The sequence below is a fragment of the Anguilla anguilla genome, chromosome 1 (genome assembly GCF_013347855.1).
Source record: "Anguilla anguilla isolate fAngAng1 chromosome 1, fAngAng1.pri, whole genome shotgun sequence".
Taxonomy (NCBI): Eukaryota; Metazoa; Chordata; class Actinopteri; order Anguilliformes; family Anguillidae; genus Anguilla; species Anguilla anguilla.
In genome coordinates this window covers 45,726,821-45,750,270 of record NC_049201.1, presented here as the reverse complement: position 1 = coordinate 45,750,270, position 23,450 = coordinate 45,726,821, and the positions used below count along the sequence as shown (strand labels likewise).

Genomic DNA, 23,450 nt, shown 5'->3' with positions numbered 1-23,450 from the left:
TCAGAAGGGGTCAAAATGTAAACACCACCCTGAGACGAGGTGCTTAACATTATCCACAGTAAATGTGATAAAATCCCAAGATCTCACACGCTCGGACTCAGACGCTATCAGGTTTCTAGCAAGCCTTCATTCTTCCAAGCGCCCGAAGAGCGAGTAGGCAAGGTGGCGATAACAGATGAGATAACGATTGCTCCGTACCATGTGGTGCTGTTCAGGGAAACATACAATCTGCCACTATTCATTAGCTAGTTTATTAGCTAAGCTAACAAAAAAAAACAGTACACCCTCTTTACAATCCCTGCCCTACCTGCCATGGGCTTGTATGAGGTGTGTATTAAATGGAAGCCCTAGTGAACTTAAATAAGATGCTCCACTGGCATACAAACCCTCGCGCAGTAAACACTGTCTGAATATAACATCTGCAGTCCAGGGATGGGGAGTTTCTTTAGGCAGGGACTACCCTGCCCCATCCCTGTCAGTGGTCTGTGTGTGCTGGCTGTAGTCCTGAAGCAATGTCTATCTAGCTCTGCTGACGAACTGCAGACTGAAAACAGGCTACAGCTAGTTATGGAGGATGTTTGGCTTCATATGCCCTCTCCAAACCTGTCATAATGCTGCAACGATGGACAGCCTTGAGTACAATTGGCTATTCCAAATAAATAAAAAATGAGTATAAAAAAAAAAACAAGAAAAATATGATACTGTTTGTGAAATAAGAATCAAGGTCAAAAGCTAAACATCACACCTCCCACAGGATTCTCAACAATGTGGTTCAACCAGTCTTATGGGTGCATCAAGGTATGACTTAACGGCAAGATACAGAGATATTTGCAGCTGGTAAATTCTTTCAAGATGCAGTCCTCAACCTCAGTCAACCTGTTCCTGACATCCCTCCCCCTCCCCAATAATTATCCCACCCTCTCTGCCTGCTCTCCGCTTACACATGTCAACACCGCTCAACCAGTATCCCACCATCCAACTACCTGCTCCCTGGATCCCATCCCTACACCCCTCTCCAGTCCATCTCTCCCAGCATCCTCCCATTTATCTCTTCTCTGGAAAAGTGATCCCTGTCAGCTCGATGTGTCCCTGCTGTCATCAAACAAGCCTTTCCCTCCAATCCACTCTGACCCCTCTGACATCTACAACTACCACCCTGACTCTCTTCTTTCCTTTCTTTCCAAAACTCTCAAAATTGCTGTTTTTAACCGACTGTCTCCTTTTCTCGCAGAATAACCTTTTATACCCTCACCAGCCTGGCTTCTGGGCTAACCATTCAACAGAGATGGTCCTCCTAGCGGAGAGGGAAGAGTTCCACTCTGCAAAAAATAGCATCTCTTCTCTATTTGGATCCATCTTGACCTCTCTGCAGCCTTTGACATGGCTGACCACCACTTTCCAGACTAGCCTGGAGATCTATGGCATAGCTCTCAACTGGTTTGCTTCCAAAGGAAAGTCAAATCTTCCAGGTTCAGGGTTCCCATTCTTTTCAAGACATTATGTTCCAGGCCATTTTATGTAATCAACTCCTGTAATATAGACTGTTATCACAGGGATAGGGAGATAGCACCGGGGAGGGGGGTTACTGCCCATCAATTGGACCCTTCTGAGTGTGTACTGTACCCAGAAATCTTAAGCTTCTTTGCTTTCTCTCCAGGAATAACCCTCTCGCCACAATATGTTTACTTGGCCCCACACATCTAAGCTCCTTTTTTGTTATATTTCTAGCAACTTTAGTGTCTATTTTACTTGTACTACAGGTTAATTAGGATAATTAGAATACCAGTGGTATAAAAATTCTTCTCTATGTAAAGTTTTTTTAAATTATTTTATTTAAAACCACAGGAGGCCTAGTACTATTGGCCTGTATTGTATCTACGGACCAATTATCTTTATTTGCAAATTGTTCAATTTGTAAGACAGGAACAATATTTGTATTTTATTTGTGTAAGGTCCATACTATTTATTTATAAGACATCCATACCCCCAATACAGATGTGTCATATTACTAATGCAGGCCATACCTTTTTTTCTAAACTTCCGGTGTCAGCTGGTCTACAATAAAATGAAAGTTTGAAATGAAGAACAAAAATCTGATTATAAAAAAAACTCCCTACTATTTCATCGAACACCTTCTGTAGGTGAAAAGACAGCAAACCGAGAAGACAGCAAACTAATACCTTGTACGCAAGCAAATAAGAAATGTATGTTACATGACTGCTTTTGACACCTAAAACATACATAACGTGGCTTGTGTCAGTGGTTATTGATTTATTTAGATATAATGATATCACCGTTTTATCAATTCATGTAGAGAAGAAAGTTCTATAAACCTGCGGTGAGAAGATGCATTTTTCTGCGTTTTAAAAAAATATTAGAAAGGGAAACCTGTCCCCCCTTTTTTTTTTCTTCCTTTGTTTGGGGGGTTGGGGGGTGGGGTAGAGGCACTGACATGCTATCCTGTTATGGACGATTTTCTCTGTAATGTATGCCTTACCCACTCATTTTCTGAAAATAAGAAGAATTGTTCACAAAAAAAGAAAGAAAGGGAAACCTAAACAATGACAGATTCTTTATTAGTCATGACCACAAAATAGGCCGAAACTGAAACCTTTTCCAAGGTACTAAACTTCCTTAATTTACATAGAAATCTTGAGAGTATTTAGTAACAGGAAATCCATTGTACGGTTTGTGGATGTAAATACTTTTTCACATAAGTAGGAACCATTGCAGATGTCATAGCAGCAACATTCATTCATATTCATGTATCAAGAATAAATGTTTTATGGATAATTACTAAGGTGTCTGAAACAGCCTAGGATTCATCCTCCACCCAATGACCTATTCATGTCAACAATACTATAAATGTTTCCTGGTAAAGTGAATCCGCATATAGAACCATACAACGTGAGGACAGAAATTTAAATCAAAGCCAATGACCCTACATGAAGATGACAGGTAATAGGATAAATCATGCATTGGTGACAATCATACTAGAGAAGTCCTTGGGGACACCATGACACTGCAGTACCTTCTCAATTTGATCTGGCAGCAGAAGGTCGCTTGGCTCGCTGAGGTTGGGTCTGAACGTCTCTGGCTCCAGGTCAGTCTTGATGGAGGTGCCATGCGTGGAGTTGACCTCCTCCTTAGTCGAGATCTGACGGGAGGAGAGGCTGTCAGAGGGGGTGGACCACAGGAAGGAAGGCAGCACTGGGGCACGCATTACTTTTCACGGGATGGCACTTGGTCTCAATTTGATTTGGGTGAAAAATAAAAGTAATGTGTCCCCGTGGATCACTTTAGCATTCAGAGCTGTTGTGTAAACAAGAAGATCATTGACCTTCACTTTCAACTCAGAACTTCAAAGCCTAAGTTTAAAACAAAATTATTTATTTGTTTAAATAATAATTAATTCAGAGTTGATGAACTTTTCCAGCAGAGCGAAGTGATGAATTGGTATTGGGCACAAACATGGCATGGTGCAAGGGAGGCAGGCTGCTTTTGTTAATGCAAAGGGGGGCAAAACCAGGGCAGACGGTGGAACTGTATGTGAAAGCAAAAATCCAAGATGCAGACTCAAAAATCAACATGGAGACATCAATTAAAATACATGCGTACTGAGATTGCAGAAACGCATATATTACTACATCCAACCTTTTTGTACATGGATAGACCTAATTTTGAGGAATTGCACTTGGATCCTTGCCACTTCCATGCTGATGAGTGAATTTATTAATGCATATTTCTGGGTTATATAGGCTACATAGCACATACTTGTAGCAGGATACTCTTGTTCATTATTAGCACGCGGTAAATGTTGGCTGAAGAAAAAGCAGCATCATTAAAATTTAAATGAATGGCCCAAGGTCCGCCAATTAATTAGTCACAATCTTTCAATGTGGCATTTTGGTGTTTGGAATCATTTGGATCATTCCTTCTTCTTTAACAAAAGGAACTGTGCGGTGACCTGAACGCACTCAAGTTACTGTGTCCTTGTAAAATTACCTGCAGTGTCTTCAACCAATGGTTCCACAGCAAGGCACAAGCAAACACACTTCCAGTGAAAACATCCCCCCCACCCCGCCCCACCCTGCCCCTTCCCGCTAGGATGGAAAAGTAGCACCTCTTCACCGAGGCTGCTGCAATGTGTACACAGTTTGTGAGGCGTCACTAAAAGGTGGGCAAACAGAAAATTCCTCATTTGACTGGACATTAAATAAATGGGAATCACCTGGGTACACTACTGGTTAATGCTTTTAGCCTACTGGCGAGATTAAGCCTTTGGCTGATCTCATTAGTTCTTGGGTGCCTGAAATCAACCCTAATGAAGCCTATTTGTAATCACAAAAGTGGACTGAGGATCTGGAGAGGCAAAACAAGAGTTGGCCGGTGTGTGGCTCCAGATAGCCTACACCCACACCAATTGCTGCACTCCGCTAAAGCTTGGCATCTGTGCCATTGGTGTGCTTCCATGTTTGTCAGAAAATTAGGGAATTTTCCGCAGAAACAGTCTTTTTTTCAGCATTTTTTTTCTCTCGGTTGTTTCTTGGAGATGCGACTGTAGTAATGCCCGGTGGCTATGGACATGAACCCCACGGGGGGGGGGGGGGGGGGGGGGGGGGGGGGGGCAGCTGTCCCCCAGGCCAGAGCACTACCACAGGGATGGAGGAAAGCAGGGGTGGGAAGGTGGCTAACGGTCTCTAGAGAGAGAGCTGGAACTGGGCGGGGCACCTGGAGACGTTTGCAGAGCGCGCGCAGGTCTTCGCTGTTTAGCGCATCGATCCTGCGGTGATACTCAGCCAATGACACTACCTGGTGCAGAGACAGGGAGAAGAGTAACTGCTGCAGCTGGGAAGAAGATGTTGAGCACAGCAGTGGGGGGGGAGAGAAAATCAAGGGAACACCGGCCAACTGGCCGCATTTGACCTGCCCTGGAGACGCCCTCAGTTCAATCCAACTTCAGGATTCCTTGTCATAAATTGTAATTTTATAACCCCTGAATACCCTAACCAGCCAAGTTCTAGGCCTATGTGATGAAAAAATTTCTAATAAACAAACAAAAAAAGTGCTTGGAAGCAAACTTTTTTTTTTAACCCGATAACCCACAGGCTTAGAACGGCTAGTTTCGATTTTAAAAACAGTACAGAAACACTATCATGCTGGTTGCACTGTCTGTCCTGATCTCATTATGTGTAAAGAATGAAACAGAGATTGCCTAGGGCTCATTAAATTTTCAAGTAGTTCCCACAGCTTGAAAACAAAAATGGAAATGAAACAAAATCTAAATCAACATGACTTCATGACTTCAAAATTTTGTGGAAAAAAAGTGAAAATTTAACCATTAATAATGTTTTTTTTTTGTCCCACACAGTTTCACAAAGGCTTTCAAGTGGTTCTGCAAAGCGTAAACTGAAGGGGTAGAGAGAGGTCGGACACGGCGGCAGTTCTGCAGAAGGTAAAATAACTCTGCATCACCTGTTTTTTTATTTTTTTTTTATTTTAAAGCTGCTGCAGCAAACGCTACTACCAGTGACGTCACTTCTGCTAGTAGCTTGCCAACAAGCCAACACACGCCACAATGGGACAGCATGCCTGGGAGTGCTTTAGTTTTTTGATGGCCGAGTCAGATCTTGGCAAGAAGCTGTAATTCTAGGATAGCCTACTGTGACCGCTTTAGCTAGGTGGAAGTCGAGGAATATGATGTTCGAGGGTAAGACATATTTTATTTATATCACGGTGGTGGAATTATACATAGCCTAATATATTTCGTATTCCTTAAGATTATGACATCACGAAGATGCACTTCCACATTGTACCACATGGGCATGGCAACAGTCATATAGCAGTGTCCTATATCTACATATATCACATTGGTGTGGGCGTGTAAGACATATCGGTCAAGCTCAAATCACAACGGTTAACTCTACATTTTGCCATACCGGTGTGGGCACGGCAACCGTTATCTCTACATCCTGTCATAGCGCGGGCATAATAATGCTCATCTTGTTGACACAGCGAGGAGTTATTTGCCTCAGACATAGTATTAAGTTGGAGCTACCTAACTTAACCGGATTTAGGCTACTAGTTAAGTTTGTGAATCACATTAAAGCGCTCCTGTAAAAAAAGAATAAAGTAGGCTACTGTATAAACAGAATCAGGACAAAGACCCATTTAGATAGCCACACTAGCAAATTCTCCATGCACCCCATCCTAGTACTCAACAGAACTGACACTGTAAACCAACAGACTTCAACAAGCTGAAGCTGAACTGTAGGACTTCCACGTGAACGTCTTTTTTTTTTACATCATGCTGTGTGGACTGTATGTGCTCTGACTAGTGACATTTAAATTGACTTCAGTACAGGATATGCAGTTACTGTGGAGTCCTACAGATTACTCAGGAGGACCTCACAGGTAAAAGGGACTCCAGGAAGACTCAAAGATACCATGTAGCCTACATATAGGATGTACCATCATTCACACAACCAGTATAAATTTTTACAGGCCAATTTTACAGTTAAATCACAGCATCAGTTGGTGTTTCAAAGCAGTTTGCAAAATGGAAACTTTATCTGGTCAACATGTAGGCCACGTTAACAATGCACTTCAGGAAATATTATCCTCTGTGAAAGTACAGATGTTACTATGTCAGTGTTAATTCAGAAGGCTGTACAGCACACACTACAAACAATATTCGTCTCATTCAACAATCCTCCACCACTCCAGGACCAAAAGTTTATCTACAACGCAAACATCATTCTGGTTATCATAAATCGCAATATATTTATCAGGGTGTTCACAAATAAAATAAAATACAGCTTCTTTAACATTACATTTGATAGGATGCAGATTCAGTCCCAACATGAGATTTAATTACCACCAAACAACCTTTATGCTATAGCCTATATTTCAAGACACTTCTTTTACTTTTGAGAGTGAATAAACCTAGCTTATAACTTTACTGTGGAAGAATTATCATAGGGTTCGGATAACCTTATGATCAAATCTTAATGGCACTGACAGGTAGGAGGACTGTTACAGCTACATCTGTACCTGATTATGATACAGATGCAGCTGTTATTCTGCTCCATTTGAACCTCGCATGCCAGGTGATGTGATTCTGTAGCTGTCTCACTTCTCCTATGTAGCATATGCTACTGTAGTTGTCACAATAATGTCACACCTGGTTTAGGTTTCACTTCACTATGAACTACTTGGCCACATGTCCTAGTGGTAGTATTCATATGATTGTGACTTTCTGCAGAATGTCACGCGTTAGCACATAAAGCATTGAACTTTTTAGAAACCTAATCGCGTATCACAATACACCAAAATGCCATGAAGCAAGACCAGGTCAAAACCTAGTATATGGCTGGACCGACCAATGGTGTAACTTCATCAGTCAGTCACTCAGTCACAGACATTTGCATTTATAGGGCTGGCCCCGCTGTTTTCGGTCCAGCCAAAAATGGGTTCACAGGAGTGCATGAAATTAACTTCAACACCTATAACGGCTTAGACACAGTAGCTAGTGTCATTTAACCCATCTGTCCTTTTAAAAATCAAATACTGTAGGGGCTGATGGAAAGAGACCCCCACTGGTCTTTAAGTCACCATCAGGTTCCTCTGTTGAGCTGCACGTGAGTACAAACTGTGCTTTGTAGCAGAGTACAAGCTCATCTATGCTCTCCTGAATCCCCAACGGAGACTGTGATGAGTGTTGCAGCAAGTGCATGGGTATAAATTTTCTGAAGGCAGTATTTTATGGAACTGCGAGTATAAACGTAGAGGCACTTACAGGTGTCTTAATTCAAGAAGAAACACTTAACAAATATGTGTTTTGAATGCTCTGAACTGTAACTGAACCTTGTAATGTTGATGTAACAATCACCGCTGGTAACTGAAAGCAACGGAGTTCTGGAGAAAAAAAAAAAAAAAACATTCCAAAAAAATCCACTCAAAGGGTTACAACAAAAGGCCACTAGTGTTCTCAGAATCAGACAGCAGCAACTACATTTCAGCCATCTGCCATAGGCAGTCACGGGCACATTCTCTAGCAAGTCGTTGGCTGAAGTGTGGAACTCTAAGGACGGAAACTCCACAGTCTTCCTTGTCCCGCAAAGTAAACGTCACATTACACAGATAGCTAACATTTAGCTTCTAGCTACACGGTTTCGGTACATCCTTTTCCCAAGTGCTTAGCCAACGTTAGCTAGCTCGCCAATTTGGGCGAAACGAAGTTTAACAACACCTCAGGTAGCTATGCCTGGCTGACAAATGCAATAAAATTAAACATACTTCATAAACACCTACGGTGAACTGCATGGTTTGGTAACTTCTATAAAACCTCAGAAAGGAAGCTTCAGCATTAGTTGCATAGACTTGACTGTCGTCTAGTTACCCAGCACAATGATGCTGAACTGTTGCAAGCACTGTTTAGCTAGCAAATATGATGTGCTACATGCATCCCCACAGCAAGTCAGCAACAGAAATTAGTGGTGCCCCACAAACAGAGGAGTGGCTGATATAGCGCAAACTTTCCCCCAAACTTGTTCAATCGCTCAGTGCCATTCGACAAGGCAAGCGCCGTACAAACACGGTGACTAACATCAAAGCTACAACAAACTAGCTTGCCAGCAAGGTTTCTGTTCAACTTGCTAGGAAGCTAGCAGGCTACACATATCCACACATTGTTATTATTACCACAGCATAGGTGTATTTAGGTGTCAGCGGCTTTTCCTCTTTCACCCGTCTGGAAGAAAACATGTCTTGCTCAGGTCGACACAAATCCGTGGCAGTTACATTCCAGCTCCTTCTAATAATTGCAGATGCACCACACAAAACACTCCGACCGATTATCCAAAATAGTGTTATCTTTCAGTCTCCCAAATGTAATTGATTGACACAGTAAGATGCCAATTGAAACACGAGAACCGGGTGAACTAAATTCCGATTCGTCATTTAAACATGAAAACACGGAACTTCCTCTTAAAATGTTACCGAATCAGATGGATTTAAAGGTACAGTGACGCTTTTTAAGGCGCACAGGATCACTATAAAAAGCAAAAGCTCTGAACGCACTCAGATACGCAAAAATGAGTACAATTCTCCGCATACTGATGACACAGCGGTCATTCTTACTTGCTTTTGAGGTGCAATAACTACTTAGGGGGATTTTTTCAAAACAATTTATCCAATGCTTTCTGGATTCTTGGTTCATGCTTGGACTGTTTCCACGAGTTTGAACCAGAAATGTTCAAAAGTGGATGGGTCAAATGTATCATAGTGAGGTTTGTCACTTATCACAATGCTTATATGTCACTTATCCATTAATCTGTGGATACAGTTTCATGCTCTGGATAATCATCACGCAGGAATACTTCTCACCCAGTGGAAACTTCTTAGCAAAGGCAACCAGGTTATGAGCCAAGATTCCTTGCCATACTCTATGTATGAAAGGTGTAGGCTAATCTCCTTTCCCCTTGACATCAATAAAGTTCACCTATGATTAGATGATGTAAAACAACCAAAAATCGAAATAGATCTGTTTCTACATCACATCATGCTCTATGCAACATGGGTTTCACTGTTCCTCTGCCAAACATATATCACCACTAGTGAACATGCCAGTAAACGTTTGTTTCATGCTGTCTTAAACCCACCCTAGAACTGGAGGGACGAAGTAGACATTTACCCGTCATTGTCTAAGCCTTGTCTGGGACTTGCAATGTCCATAGGGACCTTCTGTAACTTTTTGATAACGGATGCTACACAGGAAACTGATTTTTTTTTCTTCACATTCTGACCTTGAAGTCAGCGATGCTGACATTGGAAGAGCTCTCCTTATGCATATACCATGGTAAGCTACTGGACTAACTATGTGAAAACACCTTTCATATCTGTGGTGCTAACAAAGATGCTGGAAGGCCCTTTATAAGCTGCTCCACTAAATGGAAACTGGGGTCAATAAACAGGGTTTTATTTTTAAATAGCTACAAGGTATGAATAGACATTATTTGGAAAATATACACATATTGCTGCTCAGTGCTGTTAGCCTTAATTTGTTCCATTTATCTACAAAAAATTAGTGCTTGAAACACAGCAGCATTTCTTCTATTAAACACTTAGAAGCCAGTATGCCTGTGAGTGCGTGTGTGTGCGCGCGTGCTTGCGTGTGTCTATACGTAAACCGACAAAGTAATCACGTTAATGTCCGAGACAGGAGTGCAGAAGCACTCACATGTTAGCTGACAGCAATGGCTTTACTGAAAGATGGCATGGCATCTCCACGTTCATGAGGTCCAAGCAAATCTGTCCACTTTGTTTCCTACATCTTTGTTTCCTACATCATTTATCTACATGAATATTTAAATCCGAGCCACAGCTTGCATATCAATTTCGTATTCTGCTGTATCAGTTTCATTGTATGCCAGAAATAATTTGGCAGCCTGTCAGGCTGTACTATCCATAAACAAAGTGGCCTTTGTTATATCTCTCCTGCATTTCCATGCTACGTACACCATGTTGGTAAGGTCTATAGATCTATTATCACTTTATTTGAACCAGCTCATGCCATTCCTAGACAAAAATACATGGATCTTTATTTTTAAAAATAATATAAATATTTGTTGTAATGTAAAAGTACTGATCAGGACAACATCAGACTGTGAAACATGTAAAGTCATAGTGTAATATACTTACACAAAAATATATAAGCTCGTAGTACAAAATACTCTTTAGGATGACAAATTAATGTTTACTGTAGAGGAAAAAAGGCTTTAAATTAACTGGATGAATTAAGTGCTCAGTCCTGTTCAGTGCATAGCCTAATCTAATTATAGCTGGTATAATGTCCATGGAGATTTAGAAATTACAGGGTTATACTTGAAATATTAATAAAAAACCACTTTAAAACATGCTATAACTAATATACATAATACGAAAACTATTTTATTAGATGGGAGACCTGGAAGTCCTAAAACCTGGTATTTCAAAACTATATTACCTGCAGAGAGAAGCCTATAGTCTCTCAATGTGGTGAAATATATTCAAAGCTTCAGAGAGACTGAACATAATATAATATAATATAATATAATATAATATAATTAATATAATATAATATAATATAATATAATATAATATAATATAATATAATATAATATAATATAATATAATATACTCAACACTACTCAAGCCCCACACATCTGAACATCTGACAATATCATCCCTCTCATATGCATTCATAGAAAGTTTGGGTAGGTAAATGCAGCCATCCCATATCCCATAATTTAAAAAAATAGCCAAAGAATAGATTATTGTTCACAGTCATACAGCACAACTGAAAAGTGTTTCCAAAACCCAAATAACGACGCTGAACATATGCTTGACCCTAAATATGTAATTACTGCCATCCCTTTTTAAAATGTGTGAATTACAGCACACAGATCTGTGAATGATGGGGATTACTACACCATTAAAAGGAACCATTTCATGACTTATAATGGCCTTTATTCAGGACACGAAAAAAGGCCAGATAGCGATTTATCCAATGCTGATAAACCAGAGGGGTCTTCATGCAAACAACAAATTACATAAAGATAATACACGTGGGATTATTTCCACAAAACAAGTCTTCCCTCATGCAAAACACAGTAGCTGCACCTTCGTTATAAACAGGAAAGCTCAGTGTATTAGGAAAACTGCACGGACAAATCACACGATAACCCAAACTGTGACACTTCATGCAAAATTCAACAGCTGTTACTGGGAAGACAAAAATCGCAGGAAGACAATACACATACTGTTATTTACATTTCACAGACCTACACGATAAGTAACAAACGGAAAATGTATTCAAAATGTATTTGAAAACACAGAGAAACATTATATAAAGTAATTATATAATAAGGATTAGACAGGTAAGTAATGTGAGGCAAAGCTAACATTAAACCACATAAGACACAGAAAATGTCGGCCAAAGCGAGGCGTTGGCCAGGCCTTACCTCCCACTCCTTGGTTACGTCTGCGTCCGGCGGCTCCTCCCCGGATTCGGACTCCTCGTTTTTCTTCACCACCATGAAGCCGGGCTCCCGGCCGAGGCCTCCCAGCCCTTCCCCGAACATGTCGGGACTCCACTGGATGAAGAACACGTACAGGTGGTCCGACCTGAGGAGACAGAGCACAGATTCAGAGGAAGAGGAGCAGGACCCATAGTGGAGGAAGACTCGGGGTTAAAGGGATCTTCCTCCCGGAAATCACAATTTCATGATTTTCCGCGTACACCGTTTGTTATTTATACATCGGACAGTTTTTCAAATTTCTCCCCAAGTAAAGCTTCACCACGAGTCGTGAGAACTGACTGGTTAAATCCGATGGAACACAATGGAATCATGCAGCTCAACACTCCATGTTTAAATGATTTTGCACCAATTTGATCTTGACCATATAATGACTTTGGAATTGTACAACAATAACAATCCACTTCCCCAATTAATGTTTTTCTACCTGGACTTTCAATTTCAACTCTAAAAGGATCTCTTTGATTCAACACCTGTCCCATATAATTAAAATCCATACCCTACTTGTGTTGAATACTGTTGTTCTTAGACTACAGCATCAAAAACCACTTCACTCACCAGGGTAGTTCTGAAGTGCTGCGTGACTGTATTGTAAGTGGGGCTATACAAAATAGATTAATTCAGACTAACATTTTCACATTTGCTTTCACTTCAGTGAGATGCACGGTTCCTTTAGCTGCAATATGTGGAATGAAGCTGCAGAGCTGGATTACTTCCGCAGTCGTACCAATCCCTTCAAGGGGTGGCTGTGCAGCAAATGCAAGCAGGCAGAGGTCTGGCAGCGCTGAGGCCAGGGCAGGACAGAACTCGCATGCAGACCAGCCCCGAAACCTCCTTTTTTTCTGCCTTCCTTCCCTTTCTCCCCTTTCTCTCCTCCCCCCACACTCCCCCCATCCCGTGGTGACACTTCCCCCACATCTTCCGGGTGGTCACTCAACTAGGTCAGATGCTAGCAAACCGCTCCGCCCGTGACGCTCTGCAAGTGCAGCATAGGGACACAGCCTTCAGGACTCTCGCACAACAAAATCTCCCAGTCTCCAATGGAATGGCTGTGCCTGCTGTTTGATGTGGCACACACGCACACACGCATGCACACCCACACGGTGTGTAAGGGAAAAACGAGAAATTACTGTTTACATATTTACTTGCTTTTATATAATCTTAAGAAATCATTTAAAATTTATTTTCTGTCTAACTGAGGGTTATTGGGAATGCATAGCCCCTCCCGTGCGTGTTCCTATTTTCCCCAGAAAACTGTCTCTGCATTTCTCTATTGTTTTTAGTCACTGTAACATGATAGCCTTGAAGAAGTCAGAACGTCTAAACAAGTCTGTCTCTCAGAAATCCAATGTTTTTAACCAATCAGAGACAAGCTGCAAAACAGTTTGAGACAGACAGGTTTTGGGAAAATTCCAGAACCCGCCTTTCACCTACTTTTAACTGTATAAAATGAATGGATTTTCACCTGTTCTTAGAGCTTTCATACAGATGTGTTGTGGCGCTGTGTGGATTCTCCTATTCGGCCGAATAAAGGTATCTGAACTGAATATTGTGTGTAAGTCTGTTGGACTCTTCTCACCGACCGGGAGAAATTAAGGTAATTCCCACCACAGGTGCGGGAAGAGGTTTTGCGCAAACACCACTTTAAAGATGCAGTTTGTTTCATTTGATTTGTTTAGTCTTTTTCAGGCTCCTAAAACACTAGTGTCAAAGTAAAAATACAAAGACAGACCTGGGTATGAGAAAACGTGTGCAAGTAGCTGCTGTATGAAAGACATATTTCCAAGCAAATCACAGCAAAATGCATTAAACCCCTTAATATCAGTGATATACATTAATGCGAGTTCAAACTATTAATCAAATGCAAATATGGTATTTTAAAACACCGCAATGCAATTCAAGGTTCAATAATAGATGTAAAACACAATTCAGTTCACTTGGACTTGATTTACAATGGTTCAGCTAAAAAGTAATTAGACTTCCAAGTGTATGACAGGGTAATGGTTAGGCCTTTGACCCATCAGATTCATATTTTAGCTTTTACAAAGACAGCCTTATACTCCCAGCGCAGATAATTATGCCATGTCGAAGCAATTTCATTCTAGTTAAAAACAAAAGTGACTCGCCTGAAATGACCTAATTGAATTAAGCTGTTGGACAATTTTGATTAATTTACTGGAACAACATATTTCATGGGCTTGGTGAAAACAAATGCTTGCTTGTGTGTTACCCTGAAGGGCTAAGCTGATAAAGTGAATGAGAAACTACTCTAACACGGCAGATCCCCTTCCCTTCTATCAGACTAAAAACAACACCTAAATGGATTGCCATTATGCCTTATTTTTGTCAAGTAAAAAGTAAGGCACTTTAAGGACAAAGAAACTGCAACAAAATGAAAGTTAAACAGGAACGTTATGGTACGTTTTATAAATGCTTCATAAATGCAAAAGCTTCAGTTGCAGCATCTTACCTAAGATAGGGGATTACTGGTTTAAATCTCAACGGCAGAAAGGCAGAGATTGAAACCTTGGTAACCTTGGATACAGACCTGGACTGCTCCAGAAGACCTGTGTGCAGTGGGTGCGATGTGCCTGTGCAAAGGGCTGAGACTGTAAATAAATGATGGGGCCTTCGCTCTACAGCTGTGATGTGGTGCGGGGGCGGGGCCTCACCTCTCTTGAGGGACGGCGAACCAGTACTCGTGCTTCCTGTCCCTCTGCGCGTACTGCTGCATGGAGGCACTGGCGTTGGAGATGAAGGTCTTCTTCATGGGTTTGCCCACCCGCAGGCACAGGAACTTGTGAGCCTGGGGTCTCCGCTTCTCCACGAGCATCGCTGGCCCTGTGAGTGGTCAGGGGAAAAGGTCTGAATCCAAGTCAAAGCTTCTCGTTCATCAACTCCCCCCCTCCCTTGCATGATTGCTACCACAGGTTCTAAAGAGCCAGTAGAAACTCAGCTCGTTATAGTTAACACTGAGAGTTCGGCCTCCGTAACACTGAAGCCAAAACGTTACACTTTTACTCATCTTCTGACAATCCTATGACCAAGAACAATACTTTGGAAATGTTTTGCACAGTAACACAGGACCAGATTCCCCAATAGCTGGGGAGCAGGGAGGATGGAAGGAACGTCGGAGTATCGTGGGTTTTTCAGAACCCGTGGGGCCGCAACGCAGCCGGACTGCCCCTGAAGAGGGCCCCAGGTGCATCCTGAGGGCCCAGGGGCTGCCTGGCTCCTGTCCGAATGCAGAATTCCCTCTCCACCAGCCCCTTATATCTGCGTTAAACAGGTGGAGGGTTATTGACCCCTCACTTTGCTTTGCTCGAACCTCTGTGACCACACAATGCTGCATTTCCGTTGAGCGAAAGACATGTCTCAGCTCAGAGATCTTCCTCTGGCTCCATATCCAGGGGAAGACTTCAGGGAATTTTATTGTGAAGTAGTGTTAAGTAAATACTTTTAAGGGTTTTTCGGCACACATTTAAAACTTTTTTTCGTGTGTCTTATTTGTATAAGCAACTTACACAAAATCTGTGCCATGCATTTTTAAAGTCCAATCAAAAGCACTAGAGCCACACGTAAGACCAAATATGACAGCACTTCTTTATGAGGCTGCCAGCCTGCCCGCTTTAAATTGAATAACAATGTGCTCCACTCCACTTTCGCTAATGTACACGCCATTTACCAGCGACTCTCGAAATTTTCGGATGGAGCGTAAATTAATCACGCCTCACAGACTCACGCTAAATGGAACCTAAAAGGGGACAAAAGCATAAGGCATTATTTAGGCGGAAGCCGCACATTAATCAAACGGGGACTGAGTACGTCACAGCTGTGTGGCACAAGCTAGGTGCTCTCAACGGCTAAAGCTACCTCCTCCATGGTCATCACGGCAGGGAGGTTTCCCCAGTCACCCGGCGTCCTGCGTCACCCAGCGCTAATATTGCTGTTTACTGAGAGGCAGGGAAAGCGCTAATCTAATTAGGCCAACTCGCTGCACCGATGCTGGGGGGGGGGGGGGCTCAATTAGAAACATATAAATTGGGTGTGTAATCTGGCCTGTTTTGAAGGCCCCCGCTTCTGCATGCGCCTGCAGTACCGGCATGCGTCAGAACGGGAAAAAAAACCAGGCCAGCCTTCAACGGATGCGTTGCAATTCTGAGAATTCTAAACATGGTGGTAGTTTCCAGGGAAGAACTTTTCCCTTCCAAAGAAGAACAATGGACTCTAGAAATGAAAGCAGAGCCCATATAACGCACTGCCCTGCACAAAAGAATAACTGGAGCATCTGCATTTAAATGCGCATTTTCATACTCGAGAAAGTTACCTGAATGGGACCCTTGTTTTCTGAATATGTGTGTGTGTGTGTGTGTGTCTGTGTATGTACTCAGACAGGCAGTCCTAGATCAAACTTTCCATACATATTTGTTATTCCGCACATGGCCGAGCCACTCATAGAGCTGGGGAAAGGTTATCGGTGCCACTGAAGTTTCTGGATGCAATAGCTGTCGCAACTCAGCTGGCAGACCGTCGAGAATTTAGCATATTTCGGAACCGACGCAAATGTCGCAACCGCGTTTTATGACCCGCATTAAAACACAGTTTCAATGTTCCCCTTCCCAGACTGCAGAGAGCAGAAGATCGTGTCAGCTGACTTTGTAATTGAAACCCACAGTGATATATAAGCCTACAAGTTGACTGAGCCTGATAAATTTGTATTAACACAAATGGGGAAAAATTCTAAACCCAAAGTTAATTTAATTCCTGCAATTTATGGACAGCCCTGGGTCAGGTACAGGAGCTTCAGAATGAATGCACATGAGCAAGCTGGGAGAGCAGAGTGCTCACATGGTGCAATGCTGACGGAGGCTGCAGGTTCAAATCCATGGCAGGGCACTGACATTGTACCCTTGAGCTAGGTACCTATCCAATATAAACTGATAATATTAAACATAAAAGAACAGTCCACGAAGCTCTGGATAAGCTAATCTGCTAAGAAAATAATGGCATGTACTTTAACGTAAAGCACTCGGAGCTTGCCCCAAACGTGCTTAAGAGCGCATTCATCTCGGGATTCCCCTTCCCTTCAGGTCTCTGGTGCGCTGCCCCCAGGGGGGGGCGGGGGGGGCTCTGCTCCGGGCTCGCAGGAGTCCTCCGTGCGCGCTCCCGCTCGGCTCCGCTCTACTCGCGGTCTCCGAGCGGCTTTAATCAGCGCTCCGGCCACGTCCTCCGGGACGTTCACGCAATTAGCCGCTCCGTAATGAAATGGAGTGGCTCGCCTCCGGGGGTCATTCCCAGACTCCTCGCCTCGGCTACGCCGGGAACGGATATTTTATTTCTTTTTTTCAGCGCGCTGAACGACGCTGTGCTGTTCGCGAAGGGGAATTTCAGGAGTATTACGCCTCGGCTTTAAAGCACTTCAAGTAAAAGAAAACAGAATACTAATATCAAGCAGACCTGGGTCAAACACGTATTTGGATTCAAATACTTTTCTATGCTTTCCTGATTTTGTCTGGTGTATTGGAACCAATGAAATACTCTCAAGAAGTTCAAACCCCGCCTTCTGGTCATATTGGCAAGCCATATCACACCAGGCAAGATTAATAGAGCACAGAAAAGTATTTGAATCCAAAACAAATACATATTTGACCCGGGTCTGATATCAAGAGAGAAACGTTATACATATTTCAAACAATTTCACCAGAGCTATGAAAAGGACCAACATGCTGAAAAACAGCTTGTTCATCCATGGACATAAAATACATTCAAAAAGGAGTTTCCCCTAATTTGAAATCTATCAAAGGTAATTTTGTGGGAGGTTTTTTTTTGTTTGTGCTTTGAAATGCTACGGAGACCCTTCTCTTACCTTCTGCTGGGCGGGGCCCCTCGGCTGCCTGTTCTAGGCTGGCTGGTGTTCCCTCCTTGTGTGTGTGCTGTACATTCTCCCTCTGCTCCTTGGCTTGTTGCATAGTGTGACTCTTCCACATCTTCCTCAGCTCCTCCACGTCCGTCTCCGACTCCCCCGTCCCCTCTCTGACCAGCTTGCCCTTCCCGGGGTCCTCCTGGGCGGACAGCTCGGGGGCGGGGCCCTGCAAATCGGAGGCGGGGCTTGACTCCGCCCCATCTCCCGGGTCCCTGCCGGCGGGCGTGCCCACGCTTGGCGCCCGCTCCGCGCCGCGCTGCTCGGTCCCCGCCGTGGACGGGGGCCGGGCGGTACGGCTGTCTGGATTGTCCCCGGGCCCCTGGCTCTCCCGCCGGCCCGCTGGCTCGGCCGCGGCGGCGGCAGTGGCGGTGACAGCGGCCGGGACGGACTCGCCGGAGGCGCCCGCGGGCTCGTCGTGTAGAGGCTCGTCGGAGCCCAACAGCTCCTCTCGGATGGGCGAGAGGTCGGGCTCGGTGAAGACGTCCTCAGAGAGGGACGCCTGGATGCCGGCACCAGAGCCCACACTCCGCGGTTGCGTCCCGTCCGCGGAACTCGAAGATATTCTCTTCGGGTGGCACACGTCCTGTTCTGATGAGGGCTGCTCCAGGTCTCTACAGAGAGGCACATCTCAGTTGTACAGTGCGTTTAAAGGGTTATTTCACCCAAAATCTTCCAATCACTTTTCCTGTTATCAATCCATCCACAAAGTTTTTTCCAAATCTATCCGCAAGTTAAGTTTCAACATGAGCTGTGAGACAGACCACGCAAATACAATGGAAATCAATGGGCAAAAAACATCAGCCCAAAACTACATTTAAATCACCTTGCACTAACTTCAATTCGCCACGTTGACCAAGCAATGACTTTGGAAGTTGTACTTGTTTGAATCTACATAATTATAGACCTACCCAATAATTATTATTGCACACTGACTGAACATTATTATTGGATCACATGTGATATGAGATTAACTGAAGTCTCTGTAAGGAAATGTTAACAGTTTGAGCATGCCAATTTTTTTTAACATTAACTTCCATATATTCGGACAAAAGCTCTCATTGCAACTTGAAAACATTTTAACATAAAACTTGATTGAGAAAACTCAGTTCAAGTGGAAAATCATGAAATTTTGACTTTTTGGATAAAATATCCAATTAACATACAACAGCAAAACATAATCATGCAAAACAAAACAAGAATCTGAACTCAGAATTTGTGGGTGGCTCAAGGATTGTGGAAATCATTAGCATACTCCAGTAATTTGTGAGTAGGTGTAAAACCAGACGCATTGTTAAACTTGGCGTAATATGTAGTTTCCTGTTTGATACAGCTTGTGATCCACAGTAAAAACACTGATGTGTTCTGATGAAGGGACTGAGACCATGCTGTTTTGGAGATGATGGGGCTCTGTCACCAACCCGTGTGTTCGCGCAAGTGAGCGTTAGCACTTGTTAGTGTGTGCATGCGAGCGTTAGCTCTGAGTTTGTGTGCGCATGCAAGCATTAGCTGTTTGTTAGGAGCATTAGCTGTGTGCTAGTGTGAGCATGCAAGAGTTAGCTCTGTGTTAGCGTGCGCATGTGAGCGTTAGCTGTGTGTTAGTGCATGCACACAAGCGTGATCTGTGTATTAGTGTACTGTACACACACAAACGTTATCTGTGTATTAGTGTACTGTACGCACACAAGCGTTAGCTGTATGTTAGCGCATGCATGTGAGCGTTAGCTCTGTTAATGTGTGCATGTGAGCGTTAGCTGTGTGTGCGTGCACACAAGCGTTAGCTGCGTATTAGTGTGTGCACACAAGCGTTAGCTGCATATTAGTGTGTGCACACAAGCGTTAGCTGCGTATTAGTGTGTGCACACAAGCGTTAGCTGCATATTAGTGTGTGCACACAAGCGTTAGCTGTGTATTAGTGTGTGCACACAAGCGTTAGCTGCATATTAGTGTGTGCACACAAGCGTTAGCTGCGTATTAGTGTGTGCTCACAAGCGTTAGCTGCGTGTTAGTGTGTGCTCACAAGCGTTAGCTGCGTGTTAGTGTGTGCTCACAAGCGTTAGCTGCGTGTTAATGTGTGCACACAAGCGTTAGCTGCGTATTAGTGTGTGCACACAAGCGTTAGCTGCGTATTAGTGTGTGCACACAAGCGTTAGCTGCGTATTAGTGTGTGCACACAAGCGTTAGCTGCGTATTAGTGTGTGCACACAAGCGTTAGCTGCGTATTAGTGTGTGCACAAGCGTTAGCTGCGTATTAGTGTGTGCACACAAGCGTTAGCTGCGTATTAGTGTGTGCACACAAGGGTTAGCTGCGTATTAGTGTGTGCACACAAGCATTAGCTGCGTATTAGTGTGCACACAAGCGTTAGCTGCGTATTAGTGTGCACACAAGCATTAGCTGCGTATTAGTGTGCACACAAGCATTAGCTGCGTATTAGTGTGCACACAAGCATTAGCTGCGTATTAGTGTGTGCACAAGCGTTAGCTGCGTATTAGTGTGTGCACACAAGCGTTAGCTGGCGGAGCTCTTACGGTGGAACGGACTCTCTGATTTTGCTGTCGGTAATTTCCCGGTGCATCGCGGCAGACATGACCTCCTCCAGGGGGCACATAATGCCGTACTCCTCACAGCCGCGCTGCTGCACCAGCGGGTCGGTCCTGAGCGGGTCGAACATGATGTTGTTGGGCGTCACGAGAAGCACACCACTGACGGCACCCTGACGGAGATCACAGGGAGAAAGCGAAATGAGCGAGACAGATAGAGAGAGAGAGACAAAGAGAGCAAAAGCGAGAGAGAGAGACAGACAGAGAAAGAGAGAAGGATCAGTTCAGTCATTTTGTCGACAACGCAAATTGCCAACTACAGATCTTTGTTAAAATAATTTAATTACTTTGCATGTCTATCTGGTGTTTTAAACTTCATGTTTCATGTATAATTCTAAAGTAAGCTAATGTTTTCCTTTTTGAATAATCACCTAATAATTAATTAATAATAATAATCACATAAGAGTTTAGAATAGTTAGTTGAGTGAGTTGGTAATAGTTATCCCTTTAGACATAAGACTGGGCATGTCCGTTGGGGGCAGCCCATGTGAAGCAGCAGGACAGCGCGCTCACCTTGCCCTCTGTTATGTACTTGCAGTTGATCTTGAGGAACCTCTCAGTCAGGGCCTCTTCCTCCTCCGAGGTGGACGACACCACGCGGGCGGGGCGGAGGCTGAGGCTGGCCTGGCGCGGGCCTTCTGTCGGAGGCTGCGAAGCCCCATCTGAATTCTGGAGGGAGGGTGCGTGCACAGGCACACATACACACACACACACACACACACACACACACACACACATATTTGAGACCCCACTGTTTCAACACAGCAGAGTGCGGGTAAACAACCGCACCGGATATATACACAGTGAACAGACCCGATGGCTCCGAGGCCTAATTTAGACTGTGAAACGGGTGGTCCATGCAGAGCTGCATTCAATACCATTAAACAGTAATGTAACAGAATGCAATTAGTTTGTCCTAACCCATGTCCAATAATGTGAATTTGCCCATTCCATTGCTTTTTCCTTCACAAAAAAAACAACATTAATTTAATGCCACAATGCATGGGTATCTTTACATTCAAAGGGGTTTTGTTTCTGCATCTCAGTAGCAAAAGCCATAGCAGCCACCATGTACCCTGCTCCTGCTGAATGGCTGAAGCTAAGCAAGTGTGGGGTTGTTTAGTACTTGGATGGGAGACCACCCTGGAAAATGAAGTTGCTGCTGAAAGTGGTGTTGGTGGGCCAGCAGGGGGCAATCTTCCCTCTGGGTGAATATGTCCCAGTGCAGTGACGGGGGCACTGTGCTGTAGGAGATGCCGACTTTTGGATGAGACGTTAAAACGAGATCCTGACTCACTGTGGTCATTAAAGACCCAAAATGTAGGGGGCTCCCTAATGTCCTGGCTAAATTCCCAACCTGGCTCTCTCAAATTTGCTACCTTATCATCCCCTGATTTAATTGGTTAAAAAAAATGTTCTCTCCTCTCCTATTATTTTATGTAACGGATAACTATATATAACGGATATCATAGCCGCTCTAAAAGCTTTGGCTTAGCATGAGCAGAAACTCACGTTAAATCTCGAGTCAGCGCTGAGCACTAGCACTGCGCTAAATCACAGTGATGGAGTGAGCGCTGTCACTTCACTGACAGTGACCCCAGAAGCACTTACAGCACACGCTAGACTGCCGACAGCGCACACGCTGGTCACGTTACCTCTTGCTTAATTAACACAACATAATTGCTTTAATGGAGATATACAATGGACCTGGAAGTGTAGCTAACACAGATTGATGCTGACAGTGGCATGTGTACATTGAGCAGCAGGTTCCTGGGAGAAAGAGGCATGCAGTGCTCAATAACGTATCGCACCAATGATAATGGACTGACAGAGACTTCTCAAGCTCTTAGAAGGCAGTCCCATTACCGTTCTTCTGCAGTCTGCACGAGGCTCTGTGGATGGGTTATTTGAATTTTGCTGTAACACTGCAGCTGGACAGTGTCTGGTGGCACAGATAAGTCTTGCTACTCAGTTTGGATTGTAGAACCAGCCCTTGTTTTGTTTTGTTTTCTTTAAACCCATCTGAAAGTGCAAGCCTGTCCCAACGCTGAAACGGCCTCCATCAAACGACTCGCGGCAGCGCGTCTGCCCTCCGAAACGCACGCGTCCAGACAGCCTGTGAGCTGGGCCGCAGCGGGGGCGGGGCAGACGGGGGGGGGGGGGGCGGAGCGGGCGGGAGGCCGTTTTCCGCGCCAGAACCAGAGCCCACAGCTGTCTGCTCTCTTTCCTGACACCCCTCCCACGTCGACGTCTCTCCCTCTCTCTCCCAGCGCCGCTTGACCTGAAACAAACCTCCCTCGCACAGCCAGCAGACGGAGAAGGCCTCGCGGGACCAATCGGCCGAATCCAGAGCAAAGAGACCGCTCAGAAAGCCTCCTCTCGCAGCCTCCACAGAGATCAACGCTCTACTGTAAATGCATGTGGCAATCACCTCACTGGAAAGTGCAACATTTAAACAAAGACATTTCCATTATGGAAAAGCAAGTGCCCTTTACTGCTCCCATAGTTAATCTCATAGACAGAAACCAAGATAGAAAAAGTGTTAAAGAAGGAGACTCTTACATGAGAGACCACGGACCACTCTCTTACTCGTCACTTACCATTACCAAAGTATTCCTGCAGCTGTAGTCTTAGCAGAAGAAATTTTCTGGACTGAATCACAACCTTTCAGTTCTCTCACTACTCCGTCTCTCTCACACATACAGGTGTGCGCAGGCTGCGGTGGCTCAGACGGCAGGTGCCGGAGTATTTCTCTCCGTGTGCTTCACCTGCGCCGAACGCCCCACCTGTCCCCTACCCCTGCCACGCATGTGACAGGAACGGGTGGAGAGCTCCCACGCTGAGCTCATCCG

At 44.0% G+C, this 23,450-nt stretch overlaps 1 protein-coding gene across 4 annotated transcripts in view; it reads right to left on the bottom strand.

The window, feature by feature from the left end:
- oxr1a (oxidation resistance 1a) overlaps positions 1-23,450 on the bottom strand; it is a 172,225-nt gene that overhangs the window by 5,567 nt on the left and 143,208 nt on the right. For 2 of the 4 annotated variants that reach the window (XM_035393192.1, XM_035393201.1), the window contains 7 exons: positions 21,112-21,267; positions 20,527-20,711; positions 17,944-18,611; positions 14,750-14,918; positions 12,003-12,165; positions 4,732-4,812; positions 3,032-3,157 (listed from right to left, as the gene is read on the bottom strand). In XM_035393192.1, coding sequence (XP_035249083.1) covers positions 3,032-3,157; positions 4,732-4,812; positions 12,003-12,165; positions 14,750-14,918; positions 17,944-18,611; positions 20,527-20,711; positions 21,112-21,267 — 1,548 coding nt within the window. Of the gene's footprint in view, positions 1-3,031; positions 3,158-4,731; positions 4,813-8,703; positions 11,084-12,002; positions 12,166-14,749; positions 14,919-17,943; positions 18,612-20,526; positions 20,712-21,111; positions 21,268-23,450 lie in introns of those variants that run through there. The other 2 variants (XM_035393211.1, XM_035393220.1) reach the window with 2 other exon arrangements.